Source organism: Bubalus bubalis, chromosome 6 (assembly GCF_019923935.1).
Source record: "Bubalus bubalis isolate 160015118507 breed Murrah chromosome 6, NDDB_SH_1, whole genome shotgun sequence".
NCBI classification, from domain to species: domain Eukaryota; kingdom Metazoa; phylum Chordata; class Mammalia; order Artiodactyla; family Bovidae; genus Bubalus; species Bubalus bubalis.
This window is the reverse complement of record NC_059162.1, coordinates 110,540,681-110,565,535: the sequence shown is the minus strand read 5'-3', so window position 1 is coordinate 110,565,535 and position 24,855 is coordinate 110,540,681. Positions and strand designations below refer to the sequence as shown.

The 24,855-nt window shown below is 49.7% G+C and overlaps 1 protein-coding gene across 2 annotated transcripts; it reads left to right on the top strand.

Moving 5' to 3' along the window:
* The first annotated feature begins 14,122 nt into the window (after positions 1-14,122).
* GJB3 (gap junction protein beta 3) lies at positions 14,123-19,616 on the top strand. Of its 2 annotated transcripts, none has more exons than XM_006061289.4 (2): positions 14,123-14,416; positions 18,035-19,616. In XM_006061289.4, exon 2 carries the CDS (start codon positions 18,069-18,071, stop codon positions 18,879-18,881), a length of 813 nt encoding a protein of 270 aa, XP_006061351.1. In that variant the 5' UTR covers positions 14,123-14,416; positions 18,035-18,068; the 3' UTR covers positions 18,882-19,616. The 2 variants fall into 2 exon arrangements, with proteins under 2 accessions (XP_006061351.1, XP_006061352.1); XM_006061290.4 differs by lacking the exon at positions 14,123-14,416 and adding an exon at positions 14,834-15,094.
* Positions 19,617-24,855: the final 5,239 nt, after the last annotated feature.

The window sequence follows — 24,855 nt, the reverse complement described above, 5'->3', positions numbered from 1 at the left end:
CCAGGGAAGCATACTAGAGTGGGTAGCCTATCTCTTCTCCAGGGGATCTTCCCAACCCAGGAATCCAACCGGGGTCTCCTGCATTACAGGCAGATTCTTTACCAGCTGAGCTACCAGAGAATATATGAGATAAGATTTTGCTCCAAAATTATCTCTGAGGTAGCAAAGATCTGTCTCATATTCCAGTCCTTACAAAGTCTCCCACATTACAGGGCACGATCTCAATTAGCACATTTAGAACAACAAAATGCTCTTTGGGGAAAACTTGTTAGCCTGAAATAACCTCAATCAATGAAGTTTTGGATATGTATGGGGGTCACTTGGTAGAATCAGAAAATAGTGGAGGCAAAGACATTTCAATTAGATTCAAATATTATTTCTGGGGGAATGACCTTATAATTGCAAGTATTCATCTTTTTAAGCAAGCCATTCTTATAAAAAGTCACTTCAAGAACAATAAAGAAAGTGGCTGTGTTGTGGAGACAACAAATACACACCTACCAAATGTTTAGTGTATTTTAGTTCAGTTTATTTATGCAGCCTAGTATTATGCAATCAGGCTTTTATGGCAAAGAACAGAGTTTACAGCATCATACACTGATTCCAAAAGCACTATGACAAATAACTTGGGCAAAAATAAAGTTCATGTGTTCTATAAAAGGTTCATGATAACAAAGCTTTATTGATACTAACTCAGGTTTTAAAGAGAAATATTAAAAGTTTAAATAAAACTACTTCATAAAATAGGAGGAAAAAAAATAAAATGTCTTGCTACAATGTCTTATACGACATCTGATTTTTTAAATGTATAGTGAACTAAGTTAATAAAGGACATTATTTCAACCACACTAAAAGTTTACAAATTCAAGTTAGCCCCCCACTCTTTGGCAAGTCTCCTCACTGGGAATCTAGGGGATTGCTTTTAATTTGGTTTTTATCTTCTATCTGGACCGCTATGGTAGGTGGTTACTTAAGCTCTGAGACTGGATAATACTATACAGAGGCTATTTGGGGGACAGATAAGAAGAAGCCCTTGGATGGATGCTTAAAGACCAAATGGAGTGGGACTGTGGGGTAAACTGTTATCATAAAAGCCCAGGGGATACAATGTCACAGAGGAGGAAGTTAATGTCAGAAGCAGGGAGAAGATTCTAGGAAGAGTTTCTAAGAGAAGAAGGTGCCCACTGGGGCCGAACACTGTCATGGGTCAAATAAAGACCGCCAAGCGTTCATTAGATTAATAAAGATGGTCATAGGTACCCGTGGCAGGAGGATCATCCACAGAGAATGGGCTGCAGAAACCAGGCCCCAGTGAACTGAGGGGACAGTGTGAAGGCCAAGCAAGTGGGGACAGCAAGAGAGGACAACTGGATGGAAAATGGGGGCTCAAATAGAATGGAATAGAATAGAATAGAAAATGAAAGGATATTGACTCAAGAGAATGGGGGCAGTCAAGCAATTTATTTATACATATATATATAAAATGAGAGAAACTTGGGAATATTTAGAAGTGGTGAGATGAATACAGTAGAGGGGAAAGAAGGTCAGCATCCCCAGGAGAGTCAGAGGGGATGGGGAGAGCCCTTGGAGGCTCAGACTTCGACAGGAAAAGGACAGGTCAGCTATTGTAACAGGAAGGGAGGGAGGGAAGGGCGGGGCAGGGACGAGTCACCCCACTCTCTAAGGACAGCTTCCCTCAGCCTTCACTCTCCCACCACATCTGCCCGTGTGTGTTGACCTCACAGGCACCTCCAGACCTGACCCTGTGACCCCCTCTCTGTCTGCCAGCCCCTCCTACATTCCTGTCCATCTGTATCCAGCCTAGACTCCATAGAATCCCTCCCATCACCCTCATCTCACATGGGAGCTTCTAAATAGATGTTTGCCCAACCCCCCACCCCCGCTAAGCAGAGACATTACTTTGCCAACAAAGGTCCATCTAGTCAAGGCTATGGTTTTTCCAGTAGTCATGTATGGATGTGAGAGTTGGACTATAAAGAAAGCTGAGTGCCGAAGAATGGATGCTTTGAACTGTGGTGTAGGAGAAGACTCTTGAGAGTCCCTTGGACTGCAGGGAGATCCAACCAGTCCATCCTAAAGGAGATCAGTCCTGAGTGTTCATTGGAAGGACTGATGCTAAAGCTGAAACTCCAATACTTTGGCCACCTGATGCAAAAAACTGACTCATTTGAAAAGGCCTTGATGCTGGGAAAAATTGAAGACAGGAGGAGAAGGGGACAACAGAGGATGAGATGGTTGGATGGCATCGCCGACTCCACGGACATGAGTTTGGGTAAACTCCGGGAGTTGGTGATGGACAGGGAAGCCTGGTGTGCCGCAGTCCATGGGATTGCAAGGAGTCCGACACAACTGAGCGACTGAACCGCACTGAACTGAACCCCTGCTAGAGGCCAGCCTCTCTGAGGGCAGGAACACAATCTACCTGGTTTGCCGATGTGTCCTTAGGCCCCACACCATGCCTGGTGTATAGTCAGATGGTAAGAAATACTTGCTGAGATAAAACTGGAATGAACTGCTATCCCACCAATACCCTCATTGTCCCTCTGCCCCTCCTGCTTGGCCAATCCCCAGCCCAGATCCATCCAACCATGCCGTCCCACCTCCATACCCTGCGCTGGGCTCTACTGGTGAGAATCAGGCCACCAGCCCTAGGCTGCTGCAAATTCATGCTCTCCAGTCCATGTGAGTCTCCGTATTCCTCCCTGCTTCACTCTATCTGCTGCTCTTCTTGCTGGTTAGCCTTCTCAACTTTCTCCACTCTCCTTGCACCTTCTAGCCAGTTCCATCTTGTTTTCATCCGACCTCTCAGAGAAAGTAGAAGCTGTCTGAGAAGAACGCTTTCCTATACACAGTCACCAGAACTACAGACCTACCGTATCCATATAGGTCCTCCTCCTTCCCCCCAGCACAGAAAAGGGGGTGAGCCTGCTCCTGCCAACACTCTAATCTGCCCCCCACCCTGTGATCAGATGCCCTCCCTCCCCACCTCCTCACTCTTTCCTGTTTCTTCAACCTCTGCTTCTTTCCTGGCTCTCTCAGCATCCAAGCATGTTCACCTCTCTCCCATCCAAAAACCAAAAACAAAATCCTTCTTTGAACCCCTATCTCCTGCAACTTCCCCCTCATCTCTCTCCTGTCTCTACATGCTGACCTCCCTCTGATTCCCACCAGCTATGAGCCAGTCTCTGGCCCAGCACCCCACTCACACCTTCCCTTGCCAAGCACACCAAAGATTCCTTTGTGAGTAAGCCCAGTGGGTGCTCCCAGGCCTTGTCTTAAAGCATGAGTCATTTTAGAGATTAAGCAGCCCTTCCTTCTTGAGCCTCTTCCCCGATGTATCCTGTCCACTCAGGATTCTCCTCTCCCTCTAATCTGGCGTGCTAAAGTGACAGACAGATTCAAAGGATTAGATCTGATAGAGAGCCTGAAGAACTATGGATGGAGGTTCATGACATTGTACAGGAGGCAGGGATCAAAACCACTCCCAAGAAAAATAAACGCAAAAAGATAAAATGGTTGTCTGAGGAGGCCTTACAAATAGTTGAGAAGAGAAGTGAAAGGCAAAGGAGAAAAGGAAAGATATATGCATTTGAATGCAGAGTTCCAAAGAATAGCAAGGAGAGATAACAAAGTTTTCTTCAGTGATCAATGCAAAGAAATAGAGGCAAAAAATAAAATGGGAAAGACTAGAGAACATTTCAAGAAAATTAGAGATACCAAGGGAACATTTCATGCAAAGACGGGCTCGATAAAGGACAGAAATGGTATGGACCTAACAGAAGCAGAAGATATTAAGAAGAGGTGGCAAGAAGACACAGAAGAACTATACAAAAAAGATCTTCATGACCCAGACAATCACTGTGGTACGATCACTGACCTAGAGCCAGACATCCTGGAATGCAAAGTCAAGTGGGCCTTAGAAAGCATCGCTAGGAACAAAGCTAGTGGAGGTAATGGAATTCCAGTTGAGCTATTTCAAATCCTAAAAGATGATGCTGTGAAAGTGCTGCACTCAATATGCCAGCAAATCTGGAAAACTCAGTAGTGGCCACAGGACTGGAAAAGGTCACTTTTCATTCCAATCCCAAAGAAAGGCAATGCCAAAGAATGCCCAAACTAGCGCATAATTGCACTCATCTCACAAGCTAGCAAAGTAATGCTCAAAATTCTCCAAGCCAGGCTTCAACAGTACATGAGCTTCCAGATGTTCAAGCTGGATTTAGAAAAGGCAGAAGAACCAGAGATCAAATTGCCAAAATCCGCTGGATCATCAAAAAACCAAGAGAGTTCTAAAAAAAATCTACTTCTGCTTTATAGACTATGCCAAAGCCTTTAATTGTGTGGATCACAAAAAAACTCTGGAAAATTATTCAAGAGATAGGGATACCAGACCACCTGACTTGCCTCCTGAGAAATCTGAATTCAGGTCAGGAAGCAACAGTTAGAACAGGACATGGAACAACAAACTGGTTCCAAATCAGGAAAGGAATATGTCAAGGCTGTATATTGTCACCCTGCTTATTTAACTTATATGCAGAGTACATCATGAGAAATGCTGGGCTGGATGAAGCACAAGCTGGAATCAAGATTGCTGGGAGAAATATCAATAACCTCAGAAATGCAGATGACACCACCCTTATGGCAGAAAGCAAAGAAGAACTAAAGAGCCTCTTGTTGAAATTGAAAGAGGAGAGTGAAAAAGTTGGCTTAAAACTCAACATTCAGAAAACTAAGATTGTGGCATCTGGTCCCATCACTTCATGGCAAATAGATGGGGAAACAATGGAAACAGGGAGAAACTTTATTTTGGGAGGCTCTAAAATCCCTGCAGATGGTGACTGCAGCCATGAAATTAAAAGACGCTTGCTCCTTGGAGGAAAAGTTATGACTAACCTAGACATCATATTAAAAAGCAGAGATATTATTTTGCCAACAAAGGTCTATCTAGTCAAGGCTATGGTTTTTCCAGTAGTCATGTATGGATGTGAGAGTTGGACTATAAAGAAAGCTGAGCAGAGAAGAATTGATGTTTTTGAACTGTGGTGTTGGCCAAGACTGTTGAGAGTCCCTTGGACTGCAAGGAGATCCAACCAGTCCATCCTAAAGGAAATCAATCCTGAATATTCATTGGAAGGACTGATGCTGAAGCTGAAGCTCCAATACTTTGGCCACCTGATGGGAAGAACTGACTCATTTGAAAAGACCCTGATGCTGGGAAAGATTGAAGGCAGGAGGAGAAGGGGATGACAGAGGATGAGATGGTTGGATGGCATCACCAACTCAATGAATATGAGTTTGAGTAAGCTCCGGGAGTTGGTGATGGACAGGGAGGCCTGGCGTGCTGCAGTCCATGGGGTCGCAAAGAGTCAGACACGACTGAGCAACTGAACTGAACTGTACTGAAAGACAACTGCCCGTCATGCATCCTGGCCTGCTTACCTCAAGGTGGATATGTGCTCTAGGTGGGGCCACTCAGAGCTCTTCCCTGGGTTACTTGAATCCTTCCTGAGGGCGGTGTGTAGCAGCAAATCCTGGGGAGGTGTGCACTCAGAGCTGCTGCTGGCCATGAGCAAAAGCCTTTTGCAGAAGCCCATCCATACAAGGAGAGAGGAAGCTGGCAGCAGTCCCAGAGGAGCAGAGCTGATCCAGGCAGGAGCCAGGTCCTAGAAAACAGACCTGACTCTCACCAGGTGCTTGTGGGGCCCTCAGGTACCCCTGCCCGTCCCACATTTCTGCAAACCAATTAATTCCCCTTTGTGCCCAAACTAACTCAAGGTGGGTTTCTGTCATTTGCAATCCACGGCACTGACTAATACATCCAGGCTTCTAGAACACCATCATTCTTCCAGTTTTCTGCTGCTCCAATAACTCCCCCTCAATCTCCTTCTCCTGCCCTCTTCATGGGCAAGGTCCTCAGGGCTCTGTCCCAGGCTGTCCACCCACAATCTTCAGTGGGCTGCCCTCTTCCATGGCCTTCATCACCATCTGGACAGCGATTACTCCCAAACCCATATTTCTTTTCCCGTTTTCTTTTACCTTCATTTTTTTATTGTGAGAAAATACATATAACATGACATTGCCACTTTAATCACTTTTAAGTGTAAAATTCAATAGTGTTGAAAGTATACAACCATCACTTCTATTTCCAGAACTTTTCCACCACCTCTGCAAAAAGTCTCTACCCATCAAACAATAACCCCTATGCTCCCCTCCACCCAGTCCTGGTGACTGCTGACAACTTATTGTCTCTATGAATTCATCTTGTATTTTGTATAAATGAAATCATGTGATATTTGTCCTCTGTGTCTGGTGTATTTCACTTAGCATGTTTTCAAGATTCATCCATGTTGTAGCATGTCTCAGAACTTGATTCCATTTTATGGCCGTCATGTACGGATGTGAGAGTTGGATTACAGAGAAGGCTGAGTGCTGAAGAATTGATGCTTTTGAACTGTGGTGCTGGAGAAAACTCTTGAGAGTCCCTTAGACTGCCAGATCAAACCAGTCAATCCTAAAGGAAATCAACCCTGAGTATTCACTGGAAGGTCTGTTGCTGAAGCTCAAGCTCAAGTACTTTGGCCACCTGATATGAAGAGCCAGCTCATTGGAAAAGACCCTGATGCTGGGAAAGATTGAAGGCAAGAGGAGAAGGGGGCAGCAGAGGATGAGATGGTTAGACAGCATCACCAGCTCAATAGACACGAATCTGAGCAAACTCCAGGAAACAGTGGAGGACACAGGAACCTGGCATGTAACAGTCCAGTAGGTCACAAAGCGCTGGGCATGACTCGGTGACCAAGCAGCAACAATATTCTACTGTGTGGGGAACCACATTTTGTCCATCTGTTCTTCCTTTGATGGACACGCAGCTTGTTTCCAAACACTTGGCCATTATGAACAGTGCTATTGTGAACGTTCATGCCAGGTATTTGTCTGAGTCTCTGTTCCAGGATCTTTCAGGTATACACCTGGGCGGGGACTCGCTGGGTCAAGTGGTAATTCTATGCTTAACTATTTGAGGACACACCAAGCTGCTTTTGGCGGAGGCTGTGCCATTTTGCATTTGCACAAGCAAGCCAGGAGCGTTCCCAGTGTTCTTCTCTTTCCCGAGGCCCAGGCCCACGCATCCGGCTGCCTCCAGAGGCCCATGCACGTGTGTCTCCTGGGGAACTCAGACCACCCGGTAGGGCATTTGGCTGTAGAGGACAGCCTGGCTGTGTCGAAGCAACCAGTTCTGAGCACACCCCAGCTCTGAGGGTCCAGAACAGGCCAAGTGTTGCAAGTTCAGTGAGGTTTATGGATGGAATAAGGGATTCGGGCAAAACTGCCTTCTACGGGCTTCCATCATAACAAAGAGTTTCTACAGCCCATATCAGAATGTTCCAACAGCCCCTATCAAAAGGTATGCATCGGAATACCATCACAAACAAATACCATTCAGCAAATTCCAGGTGCAAGGTCACCGCCGCTGTCCCCTCCCCTCCTGGCCTGCTCCTCTTCTGCTCCCAGCTCGGCTAACGGCCAGCCACCCATCTAGGCACCTAGCTCACGTCCTCCTCAGTATGCAGGAACAGTGAGTTCAGGAAGCACAGCCCTGCAACCCAGACCCATCCTAGGCTCTAGTCCCTGGCGCCCAATGCCCATCACCTCCTTGGCCCAGGATCATGGTTCCCAAAGCTCTCACCCTGCAGGAGACTGGCTGACTTCAGGCAGACTGCACATGTCTCACCCCAACTGGCTTCACCCGGTCCCCAAGAAAGGGCCCACCTGACCCTTGAGGACCAAGTGTTTGGGCCTGGTGGCAAGAAGAGAGAGAGACAGACAAGGCTCAGTCAGTAAAAGCTTCCTGGAGGAGGGTGCACGGTCAGACAGAGACTTCTGGAGGGCCAGAGGTTGGGACCATAAGCTAGAAGGGGCTCATTAAACAGTGGCCGCGTGCTGGCCCAGGACTGGGGCTTATTGTGCTTTGGTCTACAAAGTGCCCGACCCTGTTTCAGACACTGGGAATACACCAGTGGACACAAGACAAAAATGACTGTAGATTGTAGTGATGGGGAGACAACTAACAAGAAGAATAAGCAAAATATGCTACATGATTATAGTGCTAGGGAGAAAAATAAAGCAGGAGAGGAAGGAGCAGGGCTGTAGGAGTTGGGTTGCAACATGAACGGGGAGGCCAGGGAAGGCAAGGGAGCAAGCCAGGCAGAGGTTTGTGGGGAAAGTGTGTCAGCTAGAAGGAAGGGTGAGTTAACAGGTGCCGAGGCTGGGGAAGATCCAGCGTGCACCCAGGACAGCAAAGAAGTCAATGAGGAAGGGCAGGGGAGAGCCAAGAGGTGTGGGGAATGAGGCCAGACGGTTCCAGTGAGGCCTGAATAGGACCAGCTCACATAGGCTAAAAGCCACCCTGAAGCCTTTGGCTGTCACTCTGAGTGATCAAGAAGACAGTGGACCATTTTGAACAAAAATCACTAGCTGTGTTCGCAGTAGATGCATGGGGCAATGGATAAAACAGGGTGGCCAGCTGTAAGACTATTGTAATAACGCAGGAAAGAAATAACTCATGGCTTCACTGTTGACAGAATAACACTAATGGAGTCAGTGAGAAGTTTCTCAATTCTAAAAATAATCTGAAAGTAACAACAAAATAATTCACGGACATCAAGAGTTCAGGCTTTTTGAGCATGAGCCACCTGTTCTCCTTGCTCAGCCCTTGCAATAAACCTTTCTTGGGTCCAAACTCAAAAAAAGAAAGGAAAGAAAGAAGAGGGGGAAAAAAAGATTCATCAACATTGAATGCGCGGTATGAGAAAAATGAGTCACCGTGAGGCCATCTGAGGCCTGAACAGGTAGGAGAGTAAAATTGCTGTTTACTCCAAGAGTCCATGAGTAGAGAAGGCTGGAGAGGAATCCAAGGAATAGGTTGCCAAATAGAATACAGGACACCCAATGAAGTTTCAGTTTCAGATAAACAACTAATTTTTTTTTTTACTTTAAGTATGTTTCATGGACTATCTGAAATTCAAATTGAACTGAGTGTCCTGAGTTTGGGGTTTTGTTTTTACTTTTCTTTTGCTTTGTTTCTAAACCTGGCAGTTCTATTAAGAAGCAGCTGAATTTGGGAGGTGATAAGTTTGCACTCATTGGAAAAGACTCTGATGCTGGGAGGGATTGGGGGCAGGAGGAGAAGGGGACAACAGAGGATGAGATGGCTGGATGTCATCACTGACTCGATGGACGTGAGTCTGAGTGAACTCCAGGAGTTGGTGATGGACAGGGAGGCCTGGCGTGCTGCGATTCATGGGGTCTCAAAGAGTCAGACACGACTGAGCGACTGAACTGAACTGACTGACTGAAGTTTTCAATACCTGCTAGACGTCCAAGGGGAGAGGTTGATCTGGAATTCAGGGAAATTGTCTGGGCTGGAGATAAGTATTTAGGAGTTGTCAGCCTAATTTTGATATTTTGAACCCTGAGAGGGATGACATTACCAAGAGAGTGAGAAAGGACAGAGAAGTAGTCCTAGGAATAAGCACCCCGATATTTAGAAGTCAGAGAGATCGGGGATGAGGGGAGGGTGGGACCAGCAAAGTAGACCTAGAAAGAAAGACCAGAAAGGAAGGAGAAAAGTCAGGAGGCTGATGTTCTGGCCATCAAACGCTGCTGGGAGTGCAAGGAAAGATACGCGCTGAAACTTGACTGTGGGGTTGATCTATGGAAACATTGGCTGGAATAATGTGGAGCAAAAGCCTGATTAGAGTTCCAGAGAGAGAATAAAAGGAGATGAGGCATTAAGACAACTCATCTGAGAAGTTTTGCCATTAAAAAAAAGGAAAGAAATGAGGCTGAAGGTGGAAGATACATGGTCAAGGGAGTTTTGTCTGTTAGGATGCAGAAATACCAGGATGTTTATTGTCATGGGAAAAACTGGGTGAAGAACAAAAGGGTGATGACCAGAGAAGAAAGAGGGCGTGGTGAGAGGTCCTGGGGTAGGTGAGAAGGGACGGGAATCCCAGGACACATGTAGACGGGCTGAACCCTTCCCCAACTCAGAGAAGCCCCGGATTACCTCTATTTGAGGATCAAGTTAAGCAGTAGAATTTCCAGGTCACTCAGGAAGTCCTGAAAGGAAAGTAGCATTCGAGCCTAGCTCTGGGACTAGCCCCTTTCTAGCCACAGCCCCAGACACGCAGCAGCAGGATGGGAAAGCCCCACGCTCCTGCCAACCTGCTTTCCAGAGGGTTCTGTCTGCCCCACCTCTGTGCTCAAGAGTGGAGAGGGCCTTCAGGGCTGCCCACAAACACAAGAAAACCCCAGCAGGAGACAGAAGCCCCCGCGGGGGGCCCTGGCAGAGCTGCAGACTCAGGGGGTATCAGCAGCTGGGCCCAGCCTCGGTGGGAAGACCACAGTGGCAGGCTTCGGGCCTGCCGCCCCCGGAGAGCAGGTGCAGGCCTGCAGGGGAGTGGGGGTGGCAGGGGCAGCTGCCAAGCCCGGGTGCAACACAGCCCCACCCTGAGGCAGGAGGATGGCCTAGATGGCCTCGCACACACTCCCCTGTGCAGGAAGGAGAACCTTGGCGTGGACAGCACGACCTGGAGGTCCTCCCTCTGGAATGGGGACCCTTCCAGCTCACTCCAGAAACAGCAAGGGCATCCGGCAAGGTCAGAGTGATAGGACCTGGGCAGTCAAATCACCTGGTCACTGGGCCAGAATAACCCCACCACACATACAGCCACACATGCACACAACCTCACAAAACCCTACCAGTCACCTCCACACAGTCACAGCCACACACACACACCAAACCTACACAGCTGTACTCCAATCTGCCCCCTTGACACACAGCTACCCCACCCCACTGAGTAACAGACAGTCCTCACACACAACCTTTTACTTTACAAATAGGAACTGACATGGACAACCAGGGAGCTCCCTGCTCTCCTGGAAATAATTCCAAGGGATATTCTGCAGAGTGAGTGCTGAGGAAGTGGGTGAGGTCCCTTCAGACGGGCTGACCAGGGAATACCCCTGTGAGAAGGTGAGACCTGAATAAGGAGGAGGAAGCTGCCCACTGAAGAGCAGTCTGGGCAGAAGGAGCAGCATTTAAAGGCCAGAAGGGTAGACTGAACACAGCTGCTTGTAGAGCAGAAAGTAGGCCAGTGTGCCTGGGCAGAGGCAACCCAGGGAACATGTGATGGCAGGTGAGGCGGGACCAGGCCACTTGGGGTTTTGAGGGCAATGTCAGGAGAGGAGAGTGGGTGTCAGAATAAAAGTAATGGTACATCTCTCTAAGATTTTAACAGGGGAGCGATGTGACCTGATATATAGCATTAAAGCACTACTTTAGCTGGAAGAAACCATGGGAGAAGAACTTTTTTCAATTCTCAGAATGGGGAAGACATGTCTAATTATAACCAAATCCAGAGGCCATAAAAGAGAAGACTGACACGACTGGACCACATTAAAAAAAAAAAAGTTTAATTCTGCATGGCAAAAACCCCATATGCAAAGACAAAATACAAGTGTCAGACTTAGAGGGCAGGGTGAAATCCTTGTTATTTGCATTATAGACAGAGGGTATATTTCTTTAATATGTAAAGAGCAACTAGGAAATCAATAATTTTAAAGACACAACCACCCAACAGAAAAATGGGCAAAAGCCAAAGCCAGCTCACAGAAAAAGAAGCACAAGCGGCCCTTAAGTGTACGAAAAGATGCTCATTCTCACTCATAATAAAAGAAATGCAAAATAAAAATATAATGAGATACTACTAGCAAAGATCATAAAGTCTGCTAATGCTCTACATTGATAAGAATATGGGGAAACAAGCATCTCTTACATAAACTAGCACATCTATGAAGCAGATTTGGCAATATCTATCAAAATTCTAAATGAGGGGCTTTCCTGATGGTCCAGGGGTTAAGGTTCTGCCTTCCAGTGCAGGGGTTACAGGTTCAACCCCTGGTCAGGGACGTACGATCCCACATGCCTTGCTAGCAGCCAAAAAAGAAAAAACATAATACAGAAGCAATATTGTAACAAATTCAATAAATGCTTTTAAAAATTTTTAAATAGCATACTTTAACTCCAAAATTCCACTTCTAAGAATATCCTATAGACACAATTTTAAAAACGTGTTCAGTGATGCTTGTCTAACTGTACTTTTGCAATGATGTTTACAACAGGAAGAAATACAAGATTGAAAACATCCTTAATTTTCATCAATACAGTAGTGATTAAATACAACACGTATGCTATTCAGTTGTTTTGTTGTTTTTTTTTTTAAGAAACAGCTTTACATACACTATAGGGGAAAAATGAAATACTATTCAAATATTTTTTGATCTGATAGCTCTATACCTCCTGACAGAGGAAAGGTCCTATATTTTGTTACATGAAAACAGCCAAGTGCAGAACTATGTACCCAGCATACCTCCATAGGGTAAATGAAAAAAGAGAAATATCTATCAAGTGGAATACGCAGTTGATCTCAGGAAGGAAAAAACAATAACTAGAACTGGTCAGGTGGGCAGCCCTGGTACATAGTCTGGTGGCCAGGGAGACATCGAGACTGGCACTAGGAACATGGAACTCAGCAGCCAGCAGACAGTACTGCAAGCCCCGGGACTGGACGAATTCTCCCAGGAGGGGAGAGGCTGAAACCAGGATGAGAAGGCACAAGGAAACTAGGAGTCCAGGAAGCGAAGGGAAGAAAGTGTTTTGAGAGGAAAGGAGCGGTCAGCTGTGTCAGGTACTTCTGAAGATACAGGAGGAGGACAGAGACATTACTGCCTGGGAATCCGTGTTGACCTTGACAGGGCTGTCTTTAGTTACACGGTTGGGAGGGAACATTGTTCAAAAGGATTGAAGAGGGACTAGGAGGTGAGGAAGTGGAGAACGAGGCTTGCTCTGAAACGCAGCGCCAGAGGTGGCAGGGTGCTGTTCAGCCTCGGCAACAATTCTCAGAGCGGCCTCTGATGGCCTCAGCCCTGTGGTTTTGCCCAACCCAGAAACTCAACACGGCTGCAGCCTCCAGAGCTGGCTCTGCTCCTTCTTGTCTCTGTGAACCTGGACAAATCGCCTAACCTCTCTGTGCCTCAATTTTCTCTTTCATAACAGTGGGAAGGATTGTACCTTCCTCATCCGGCAGCGTGAGGACGAAGTAAAGCCTGCCCAATAGCGCTTGCACCAAAGATGCCTCTGAGCCCCAAGGCAGTGATAGTTTTCTACGAGGAGCAGTAAGTAGGGCGATGGTGTGATCGATCTTCCCAAGTTTCGGGGTACTTTGGAGGGTAAGAGGGGGTGCTGTTACTTATACCAGGGCTACAGGCCTAAGCCAGTACAGTCTTGGGGAGAAGCCATAAATAGTCACCCTCCTGCTAGCAACATCATCTCAGACAGGGAGTCCTTGGGCCCTTTGGTGACTAAGATCCAGACTCCTCAGGAGGCCGGAAACCCTGGAGATTCCCCGACAAGGCTGAGGCCCAGGGACTCCCACAGGTTCTTAGTCATGACACATTAGTCAAGAAGACAAAGCGGCCTTGTCGTCAGAGCCCAGCCCATCTCAGCCCAGTCCAACCTGCAGGCCCCGCCCGCTCCTCAGGGGGTCTAAAGTACAGGCGAGGCGCCCTCACCTCCCGCTTAACCACCCCCGCCCCCACCCCATCCCCCCTCCCCCCGCACACACAACCAGGATCTGCCCCTTGCAATAACTCCAGGTAACAACTTCCCCCCATCCCACCCTCACCCCTGGACAGAGGATCCACCCCGCTCCATCTCCTTTCCACAACAGAGTGCCTCTTCCTGCTGCGGGCACAGGTGTCCTGCCCCCCACCCTGGTTCTCCAGTGCCCCTGCCCCTACTCCAGGACGTTGAGCCTGAGCCACGCGCGCGTGCGGGGAGGGCAGCCGCCCACGCAGGGTCGAGGCCAAGGACCAGGCGGGGACAGTGACCCGCAAGGGCGCGGACGCAGTCGCCGTGGTAACACACGTGGGCGAGTCCCGATTGCAGTCGGCCCGGGGACCACTTGGCACTTAACAGTGTGGAGCGCTTCACGCCCCGAATCCCATTGGAGCCTTTGCCACACAGCCCTGCCCAGGTCCACCGATGCCCCGGTTTCGCACACGAAGAAGAAACCGAGGCTCAGAAGAGCGAGCGTCAAGCCCCGACGAAGGTCTCCGGAGGAGCCAGGCACCGCGTCTGGACGAGAACCCGACCCTCGCCGCGGGCGGCTCGCGAGCTCCTCCCCCGACTCGCCCTCCCCCAAGCCGCCCCCGGCTGTGCTTGCCGCCACGCGCCTCCCCGCTACTGCAGAGACGCGGCTCCCTCCCTGCCCACCCGTGCTTCGGCTCTTGAGGACGCGGAGTCCTGGCTCCCCCGCTGGCCGCGCCACTGCGGGTAAGCTTCGGGGTGCCTCCCCACCCTGCGACCACGCGCGCTGAGCGCCCCCGGGTGACCCTGGGCGGGGCTGGGGCTTGCTCCTGCCTTCCGGCCAGGCTGAGCCTGGGAGGTGAGAGCATGGGAAGAGATGGAGGGACCTCCCCCACCCCACTCCCCAGCTGCCTTCTCACCCCCTCGGTTCTGGGCGGGGTGGGGGGCTCCAGCTGCTGAAGTTTCCTGGACAACTCCCTCCCACGTCGCACAAACTTAATGGAACGGATGGGAACTGGGGGTGGCGGGTGGGGAGAGAGGGGTTCGGCTCCGGGGAGTGGGGCCGACCCGTGGGCACTGTGGAGTGGACAATGAAAGCTGGGTTCGGCTGGGTGCCAGGGCATGGGCAAAGCGGATCGCAGGGAGCTGCTGTTGGGGACGGCGGTGGGGACCGGAACCGGCTCCACCAGTCCCCAGCCTCCGCTTGGAGGGAAATTCTTTGCCTGTGAGTCGCGTTCCTAGGGCGTGTCAGGCAGGACTGGGCAGACAGGACTGGAGGGTGGAAGGTGTTGGCCAAGGAGGGACAGCCCCCAGGTGGGCCGGCCTGGGATGGCTCAGGTGGAAACACCTGTCAGGACCCCTCTCCTCCCCTGGCTGGCAGACGGGGTTCCAACCTCCACTGCAGTCTTCTTGAACTCCCACCAGGTGAGTGGCAGGCTGCGGAGTAAATGGTCTTTTATGATCCTTAAAACAGCTCAAGAAAGTAGGAATTATTTTCTCCCTTTGGAGATAAGGCAAGAAAGTCAAAGAGATTACCTGGGAAGTCACCCAAGGAGAATGGGTAGAGCTGAGGCTTGAATCCAGATGTGGCTCCAGGCTCCATATACATCCCACTGCCCTTCCCCAAAGGTCTCGGAAGGAATTGGGGGGGGGGGAGGGGGGAAATGACACTTTTATATGCTACTGCCAGTGCATATACAATAATTGCCCTTGTGAAACAGAAATTTATGAAAATTCGGAGAGGTAGAGGATTAAACAAATACTTTAATTCCTAATTCCCTGGGTCGGGAAGATCCCCTGGAGAAGGAAATGGCAACCCACTCCAGTATTCTTGCCTGGAAAATCCCACGGTTGGAGGATCCTGATAGGTTACAATCCATGGGGTCACAAAGAGTCGGACACAACTAAGTGACTTCACTTTTTCACTTTAATTCCTAATGGTAATTAAATTCTGGGAAGAAAATAAAGGGGACAGGAGAAGAATGACTGGGAGGGCAGGGCCTCCAGGTATCTAGGGAAGCCTCTAATTAGAAGATGTTTTAGCAGATGTTTTAGTGATGACAAGGGTCCAGTCATGCAAGGTTCTGGAGGAAGAGCACTCCAGGCAACAGGAATAATTACAAAGCCCCAGAGGCACTCATTAGCGTGTAGGAGAGTAGGGTGAGGATGTAGAATCCCTGGAGTTTTATTCTAAGTGTAATGAGAAGCTAGTAGAAAGTTGTTGTTGTTACTGTTTTTTTGCTTTGCTGGGTCTTGGTTGCTGCGTAGGCTTTTCCTTAACTGTGGCAAGCCAGGGGCTACTCTTGTCACAGTGGCAGTCTTCTCATTGTCGTGGCTTCTCTTGCTGCAGAGCACAGGCTCTAGGACGCTCAGGCTTCAATAGTTGTGGCTCTAGGGCTCAGTAGTTGCATTTCCCAGGCTCCAGAGCACAAGCTCAATAGTTGTGGCACATGGGCCTAGTTGCTCCATGGCATGTGGGATCTTCCCGGACCAGGGATCAAACCCATATCCCCTGCATTGGCAGGTGGCTTCTCTACCACTGAGCCACCAGGGAAGCCCTAGTAGAAAGTTTTAAACGAGGGAGTGACATGACTCAACTTAATGAACTCGGGGGGCATAGGAGCAGACACTTAGGCCAGCCAAGTGAGTGAAAGTGCCTCAGTCATGTCTGACTCTTTGCAACCCCGTGGACTATACAGTCCATGGAATTCTCTAGGCCAGAACACTGGAGTGGGTAGCCTTTCCCTTCTCCAGGGGATCTAACCAACCCAAGGATCGAACCCAGGTCTCGCACAGTGCAGGCAGATTGTTTACCAGTCGAGCCACAAGGGAAGCCCAAGAAGCCTTCTAGGCCAGCCAAGAGGCTATGGCAATAATACCAGCCAGGGTGATGGTGGCTGGGAGCAGGGTGGTGGCAGTGGAGGGGTGAGAAGCAGCGATACAGGGATGGTCCTGCAGTCCTTGTGCACGCTCAGTCACAAAGCAGCTCCAGGAGCTCACAGGCCCGCATGGACTCATGGAGAGGTGTATGCTCCTATACCCTCTAGGCAGATACTAGGTGCACTCAGGCAGACCCACCCATCCACACCCTCTGAGTCACTCCAGGACTGGGAGGAAAATGTGTGATCCAGGAACCTTAACAAAGTATGGCTCCCCACCACAAACCCTTGGCATCCCGCATGGCTGGGGTGGCTGGGGCTCCCTCAGGCTCCAGCACAGCCTGCAACGGGTGTCCCTAGATTTTCCCTGGAACTGATGTTCCCAGGAACCAGACCATCACCCTCTCCATGCACCCCCTCAGCATGAATTGGTCTCCCAACTTCACCACCCACTGGCTGTGAGACCTTGGGGAGGTTGATTTTCCCTCTCTGAGCCCCAGTTTCCTCTCCAAAGAATGGGGTTCATGACCCCAATTTCACAGGATGGTAGTGTGGCATCAACGAGGTCAGTTCTGAGAACCTGGTCTGGGGCAGACATCCATCGGAAAAGGAGAGAGAAGGTGGTAGAGAGCCCAGCTCTGAATTCAGTTCTAGTTTTAAATGAGTGACCTGGGCACTCTAGATTTCACATCACAATGAGTAGCCAGCATTTACTGAGCACTTACTGTGTACTGAGTGCTTTACAATCATTTTCTCATTTGATTATCAATTTCTTCACCTGTCAATGAGAAGCATAATAGTGCCCACCTCACAGGGTCGTTATAAGGATTAAATGAGTTCCCTGGTGGCTCAGACGGTAAAGCGTCTGCCTGCAATGCCGGAGACCTGGATTCGATCCCTAGGTCGGGAAGATCCCCTGGAGAAGGATATGGCAACCCACTCCAGTACTCTTGCCTGGAAAATTCCATGGACTGAGGAGCCTGGTGGGCTAGAGTCCATGAGGTTGCGAAGAGTCAGACACAACTGAGCAACTTCACTTTCACACATAAAGTGTTTAGCTTCTGGCCTGGCCTCATAGTAAATGTTCAATAAGTAATAATCATTGTTATCAGCAAGTGTGCATTCCCTTCCTGCCAGCATACTGGCTCTGTTACTTTGGGCAGATTACTTTACCTGTCTGCCTGTTTCCTCCCTGTAGCTTAGAAAGGATAGTCCTGATGTCTTAGAGTCGTTGGGATGAGCAAACGAATCCATGCATATAAAGAACTGAGAATGGCCTCTGGCACTCAGTAAAAGCCCTGTGTGTGTGGCTAAGTCGCTTCAGCCGTGTCCAACTCCGCGACCCTTTAGACTGTAGCCTGCCAGGCTCCTCTGTCCGTGGGGATTCTCCGGGCAAGAATACCGGAGTGGCTTGCCATGCGCACCCCTCCAGGGAGAAGTTCTCTAGGGCCTATTGGTTCACATAGGCGTTTTCCTATTCTGTCAGGAGGGCACGGCCCCGGCGCCCCGCCCCAGGCACCATGGACTGGAAGACGCTCCAGGCCCTGCTGAGCGGAGTCAACAAGTACTCCACAGCCTTCGGGCGCATCTGGCTGTCCGTGGTGTTCGTCTTCCGCGTGCTGGTCTACGTGGTGGCCGCGGAGCGCGTGTGGGGGGACGAGCAGAAGGACTTTGACTGCAACACCAAGCAGCCGGGCTGCACCAACGTCTGCTACGACGAGTTCTTCCCCATCTCCAACATCCGCCTCTGGGCCCTGCAGCTCATCTTCGTCACATGCCCGTCGCTGCTGGTCATCCTGCACGTGGCCTACCGCGAGGAGCGCGAGCGGCGGCACCGGCAGAAGCACGGCGACCAGTGCACCAAGCTCTACGACGACACGGGCAAGAAGCACGGCGGCCTCTGGTGGACCTACCTGCTGAGCCTCGTCTTCAAGCTCCTCATCGAATTCCTCTTCCTCTACTTGCTGCACACGCTCTGGTACGGCTTCGGCATGCCCCGCCTGGTGCAGTGCGCCAACGTGGCGCCCTGCCCCAACACCGTGGACTGCTACATCGCCCGGCCTACTGAGAAGAAGCTCTTCACCTACTTCATGGTGGGCGCCTCCGCCGTCTGCATCGTGCTCACCTTCTGCGAGATCTGCTACCTCATCTTCCACAGGGTCGTGCGAAGCCTTCACAGGAAGAGGCAGCCCGGGGGCCGCGGCCACGCCCCCTCCGCCAGCCGGGCCTCCACCTGCCGCTGCCACCACAAGCTGCTGGAGGCCGGGGACCTGAGCCCGGACTCCCGCGACAACAAGCTGTGTGCTTCGGCTCCCACCATGACCCCCATCTGACCACGGGGCTGGGGGGCCATCCTGGGGCTGCCCGTGGGGACAGAAGCAGGGTCGTATGGTGCCGGTGGAGGGGTCCTACGGGTGCTGGATGCCCCCACTCTGAATTCACTACACTATGCAATTTCATTTTTAGCAGATTTTTTCCCTTTTGAACGCTGGGCACTGTGCTGTCTATCTGGTATAGGTGACACCACAGGCCCAGTGGCAGCCCTCCTGGGACTTGAAACAAGCCAATTAACTGCTGCCTACCAGGTGACACTTGGCAGGGCTTCCCCTAACCCAGGAAGGAGTGATCAGGAGAGGCTTCCTCGAGGGAGGAATGTTTAAGGGAGGTAAGATGAGCTTCTCAGCAGGGGAAAGCAAGTACAGATGCCCAGAGGCCATAAAAAAAATGCTTGCCTTGGGTTGAATGCACCCGGCCAAAGGGCATCTTTTCTGGAGCAGCACCCAGATTCCTGGGGAGGAAAGGAAGTGTCCACCCAGCGGTGGAGGCCTGGAGAGCCTGGGAAGAGAAGGAGGCTCTGGCAACACCCAGAGAGCCTCTGGGTCACCACTGCTCTCCAGGAAGCCCCCACGCCCCCAGTCATTTCTCCAGCCTCAGGCAGCTTTGCTCCCATTTTCCTTCCATACTGTGCTCAGTCTGGTGCCAGCCTTTCAGGGACTTGAGATGGATGTACTGATAGGAACATCCCCAAGGCATTTTCCTTGAAATCAATAAAGGCTGTGTTTTATACAGGTCGGCTCTCTTTTCTCCCATGTTCCCACCCACTTCCCTGGTGGCTCAGACAGTAAAGAATCTGCCTGCAATGCGGGAGACCAGGGTTTGGTTGGGAAGACCTGGGTGGGGAAGATACCCTGGAGAAGGAAATGGCAACCCACTCCAGTATTCTTGCCTGGAAAATTCCATGGACGGGTCGCAAAGAGTCAGACACGACTGAGCAACTAACACTTTACCAGATCATATCTCCAGCCCAAATCTTCCACCAAATGCCACCAAGCAGCTCTATTTGCATGACCCCAGATACATTCTTTGCCACTTGAACCACTGGGGAAGCAATACAACTATAACATGAATTTACACACATTTGGAATGTATTCAAGTATTTTCTAAAATATTTTCATTTTTAATTTTTCACAACAAATTGTTTAAAAACTTTGTTTTTGTTTTTAATTTTTCATCTTAATTATATCCTTTTAGATGTACCTTTGGTGGGCTGCAGTCCATGGGGTCGCTAGGAGTCGGACACGACTGAGCGACTTCACTTTCACTTTTCACTTTCATGCATTGGAGAAGGAAATGGCAACCCACTCCAGTGTTCTTGCCTGGAGAATCCCAGGGACCGGGGAGCCTGGTGGGCTGCTGTCTATGGGGTCGCACAGAGTTGGACACGACTGAAGCGACTTAGCAGCAGTAGCAGCAGACACAGAAAGCTCAACACACCCTAAACCCAACCCACCCACAAGACACTGAGGGCAGAGAAGGTAGCCCTCAGAAGAGGACAGAGCTCCAGGCTGGGGCTGGGTGCTATCCGGAATGGAACCTACAGATATATATGCTGCGATTGCATATGTTGTCACAAGAGGGCGCTGTGCTCCCTCTACAACAGGACCGCTACTTTACAACCACACTCCGCCCTGAGCACACACAATCACAGCCCTCTGGTTGTAAAAACAAACCACACCGCCCTCCTCCTTTGTAACCTGATCATTGCCATCCACATCCGTTGCCTCACCCTATGTACACAAAATCCCTGTTGCTCATACTTTTCAGTCCTGTGTGCTCTCTACAGGCTTCTCCAACAGCATGCAGCCCAGCCTCACCCAAGTACTGTCCAGCTCCTTCCTTTGCCCTGAGCATTTTCTCCATCCCAGGCTCCCCCGCAGACACAAGGACTGTGCAGGGGAGTAGGATCTGAGCCCAAGGAGCTCAGAGTCTGGGGGAGACAGATGCACTCGTGCCCTGCACTAACCAAGCCCAGGTGGTTCCCAGCACCGCTCCCAACACCATGTGCTGACCTGAAATTTAGGGAACACCCAACACCCAAGCCAGGTCAGGATGGAAAGCAAAAGGGGGTGCAAGGTTATACTAACCCACAGGAACATTTAGTAACTATCAAAGCCAAGGCCAGGAGCCAGAAATCCAGGAGGCAGTGAGCCAAGAGCTAATGCAGGGAAAGGGACCGGTCATTGCGTCGACAGAACAGGCTGGGGTTCACCTTTGCTCTCCTGTGTGGCCATGACCCGGGTGGATAAGCCAGCCAAGTTTAAAGGGCCCAGGGCTGGGCTGACACCCACCTCCCAGGTTGAATCACAGCTTAAGCACTTCAGGACCACAGCTTCACCACACTGCACCTTGAGCAGGCTTTCAGAACCTCAGTCTTGTCATCAATACAATGGGAATTGTATCAGTCAGGGTCTCAAAGAAATAAGATGGCACATTCAAACCAAGGAACTGCAAAGAGTTTTCCTTGAGGGACTGTTTTTGAAGGTATGGGCCGTGTTTGTGTGTGTGTATGTGTGTGTGTGTGTTAGTTGCTCAGTTGCATCTGACTCTTTGTGACCCTATGGACTATAGCCTGCCAGGCGCCTCTGTCCATGGGATTCTCCAGGCAAGAATACTGGAGTGGGTTGCCATGCCCTCCTCCAGGGGATCTTCCCAACCCAGGGATCGAACCCATGTCTCCTGTGTCTCTGCATTGGCAGGTGGATTCTTTGCCACTAGCGCCACCTGGGAAGCCCCAAAGGTATGGACATGATTAAGGCAACCTGCAAAGGGTACTCTGGGGCTAGTACCAGGGTAGCAATGGATGGGGTTGCTACACAGGAGCTGCAAGGATGCATCGAAGCACAGCAATCAAATACCATGGCTTCACTCTCCCATCTCCTGCTCACCCAACCAGTGGCTCCCACTGACCCAACACAGCCAGAAACAAGGGCAAGGAAGCCTATTGAGGCAGTACAGCTCAGGCTCCCAGGGCACAGAGCAGATCTGAGGGACAAAAGGAACATATTCAGCCCGGTCTCAGAATAGTATCCACTCCTAGGATTGTTGTAGAGATAAAAGGAGACAGTGTCAGGAACACATTAGTTCAGTGCTAACATATCCAGTAGATATCCAAGCACACCCATGCTTAGGAAAGTCTGCTCAGCACCCAGGCCATCTCCTGTGTCAATCCCAGCTTGGAGTGGATGGTTGCAAAGGTCCCAGGGAGGGGTGATCTCCACCTATTTACTGCCTTGCATTCCAGCACGTTCCAGGGCCTAGTTAAGAGTGGCTTGGAGGTCAGAGCAACCAGAGAATACCACCAGTTATCCCAGCATGGACTGGGCCTCCAGTCCTGGCCCCGCTTCTCCAGGCTGTGGGCCAGGACCACAGATGAAGGAATATTCCAGCCTTAAGCATCCCACCTTGGGCCCGAGAGCTGACCCCAGCAGTGCCATTCACACTTGCCATCCAACGCGTGTTGAGTTACTATTCACCATCCAGAGTCCCCAGCGCACACGCCACCATCACAAGGTGACTCTCAAGTCTCCTGGCCTTCTCTTCTGAGGGTTCAGTTCAGTCGCTCCATCGTGTCCGACTCTTGGAGACCCCATGAACTGCAGCACCCCAGGCCGCCCTGTCCATCACCAACTCCCAGAGCTTACTCAAACTGATGTCCGTTGAGTCGGTGATGCCATCCAACCATCTCATCCTCTGTCACCCCCTTCTCCTCCCACCTTCAATCTTCTCCAGCATCAGGGTCTTTTCCAATGAGTCAGTTCTTCACATCAGGTGGCCAAAGTACTGCAGTTTCAGCTTCAGCATCAGTCCTTCCAATGAATATTCAGGATTGATTTCCTTAAGGATGGATTGGTTGGATCTCCTTAGAGTCCAAGGGACTCTCAAGAGTCTTCTCCAACACCACAGTTCAAAAGCATCAATTCTTTGGCGATCAGCTTTCTTTATGATCCAACTCTCACATCCATACATGACTACTGGAAAAACCATAGCTTTGACAAGATGGACCTTTGTTGGCAAAGTAATATCTCTGCTTTTTAATATGCTGTCTAGGTTGGTCATAACTTTCCTTCCAAGGAGTAAGCGTCTTTTAATTTCATGGCTGCAGTCACCATCTGCAGTGATTTTGGAGCCCAAGAAAATAAACTCAGCTACTGTCTCCAATGTTTCCCCATCTATTTGCCATGGAGTGATGGGACTGGATGCCATGATCTTAATTTTCTGAATGTTGAGCTTTAAGCCAAATTGTTCACTCTCTCCTCTTTCACTTTCATCAAGAGGCTCTTTAGTTCTTCTTCACTTTCTGCCATAAGGGTGGTGTCATCTGCATATCTGAGTTATTGGTATTTCTCCCGGCAACCTTGATTCCAGCCTGTGCTTCATCCACCGCAGCATTTCTCATGATGTACTCTGCATATAAGTTAAATAAGCAGGGTGACAATATACAGCCTTGATGTACTCTTTTCCCAATTTGGAACCAGTCTGTTGTTCCATGTCCAATTCTAACTGTTGCTTCCTGACCTGCATACAGATTTCTCAGGAGGCAAGTCAGGTGGTCTGGTATTCCCATCTCTTGAAGAATTTTCCAGTTTGTTGTGATCCACACAGTCAAAGGCTTTGGCATATTCAATAAAGCAGAAGTAGATGTTTTTCTGGTATTCTCTTGCTTTTTCGATGATCCAACAGATGTTGGCAATTTAATCTCTGGTTCCTCTGCCTTTTCTAAATCCAGCTTGAACATCTGAAAGTTCACAGTTCATGTACTGTTGAAGCCTGGCTTGGAGAATTTTGAGCATTACTTTGCTAGCATGTGAGATGAGTGCAATTGTGCGGTAGTTTGAACATTCTTTGGCATTGCCTTTCTTTGGGATTGGAATGAAAACTGAACTTTTCCAGTCCTGTGGCCACTCCTGAGTTTTCCAGATTTGCTGGCATATTGAGTGCAGCACTTTCACAGCATCATCTTTCAGGATTTGAAATAGCTCAACTGGAATTCCATCACCTCCACTAGCTTTGCTCATAGTGATGCTTCCTAAGGCCCACTTCATTTCACATTCCAGGATGTCTGGCTCTAAGTCAGTGATCACACCATTGTGGTTATCTGGGTCATGAAGATCTTTTTTGTATAGTTCTTCTGTGTAATCTTGCCACCTCTTCTTAATATCTTCTGCTTCTGTTAGGTCCATACCATTTCTGTCCTTTATTGTGCCCATCTTTGCATGAAATATTCCCTTGGTATCTCTAATTTTCTTGAAGAGATCTCCAGTCTTTCCCATTCTGTTGCTTTCCTCTATTTCTTCTGAGGGTACACACCTCTGTGTCCTCTTCCCCCACCAGCTAGATTCACTGCAGGCTTCCTTCAACAGTGCTTATGCTGATGATGTAGATTTCATATACACACTTCAAGTTTACATCAGCTGCATGGTGTGACCCCCAACCTGCAGCCCAAGGCCAACAGGTTATTTTGTATTCATCACCCTGATCCAAGCCCCTTGATATGGACGGAATGTTTGTGTCCTACCACAACTCACTTGTTGAAATGCTAACTTCTAGTGCCATGGTATTAACAGGTGGGGCCTTTGAGAAGCAATGGGCCATGAGGGTGGATCTGTGTTCTGATGAGAAGAGACACGAGGGGGGTGGTCTCTCTCTCGCTGCCACGTGAGGACACACTAAGGAGACAGCGCAGCATAAACCAGGAAAAGGGCCTTCAGCAGGAACCCCACCAGGCTGGCACCCTGATCTTGGACTTCCAGCCTCAGAACCTGAGAAGTAAAGCTCTGTTGTTTAAACTACCCAGCCTGTGTGTTGTTACAGCAGCCTGGGCTGAGACACCCCCGTCATCGCTCAGTGATCTCTGCAACAGTCTCCCTGCTTCCTGCTCCCTGACTCTGTAGATGCTGCAGAAGAGTTAGGAGAGCAAAAGGGCATCAGCGGGAAGGGGAGGAACAGAATCGAACAATAAGACTCGTC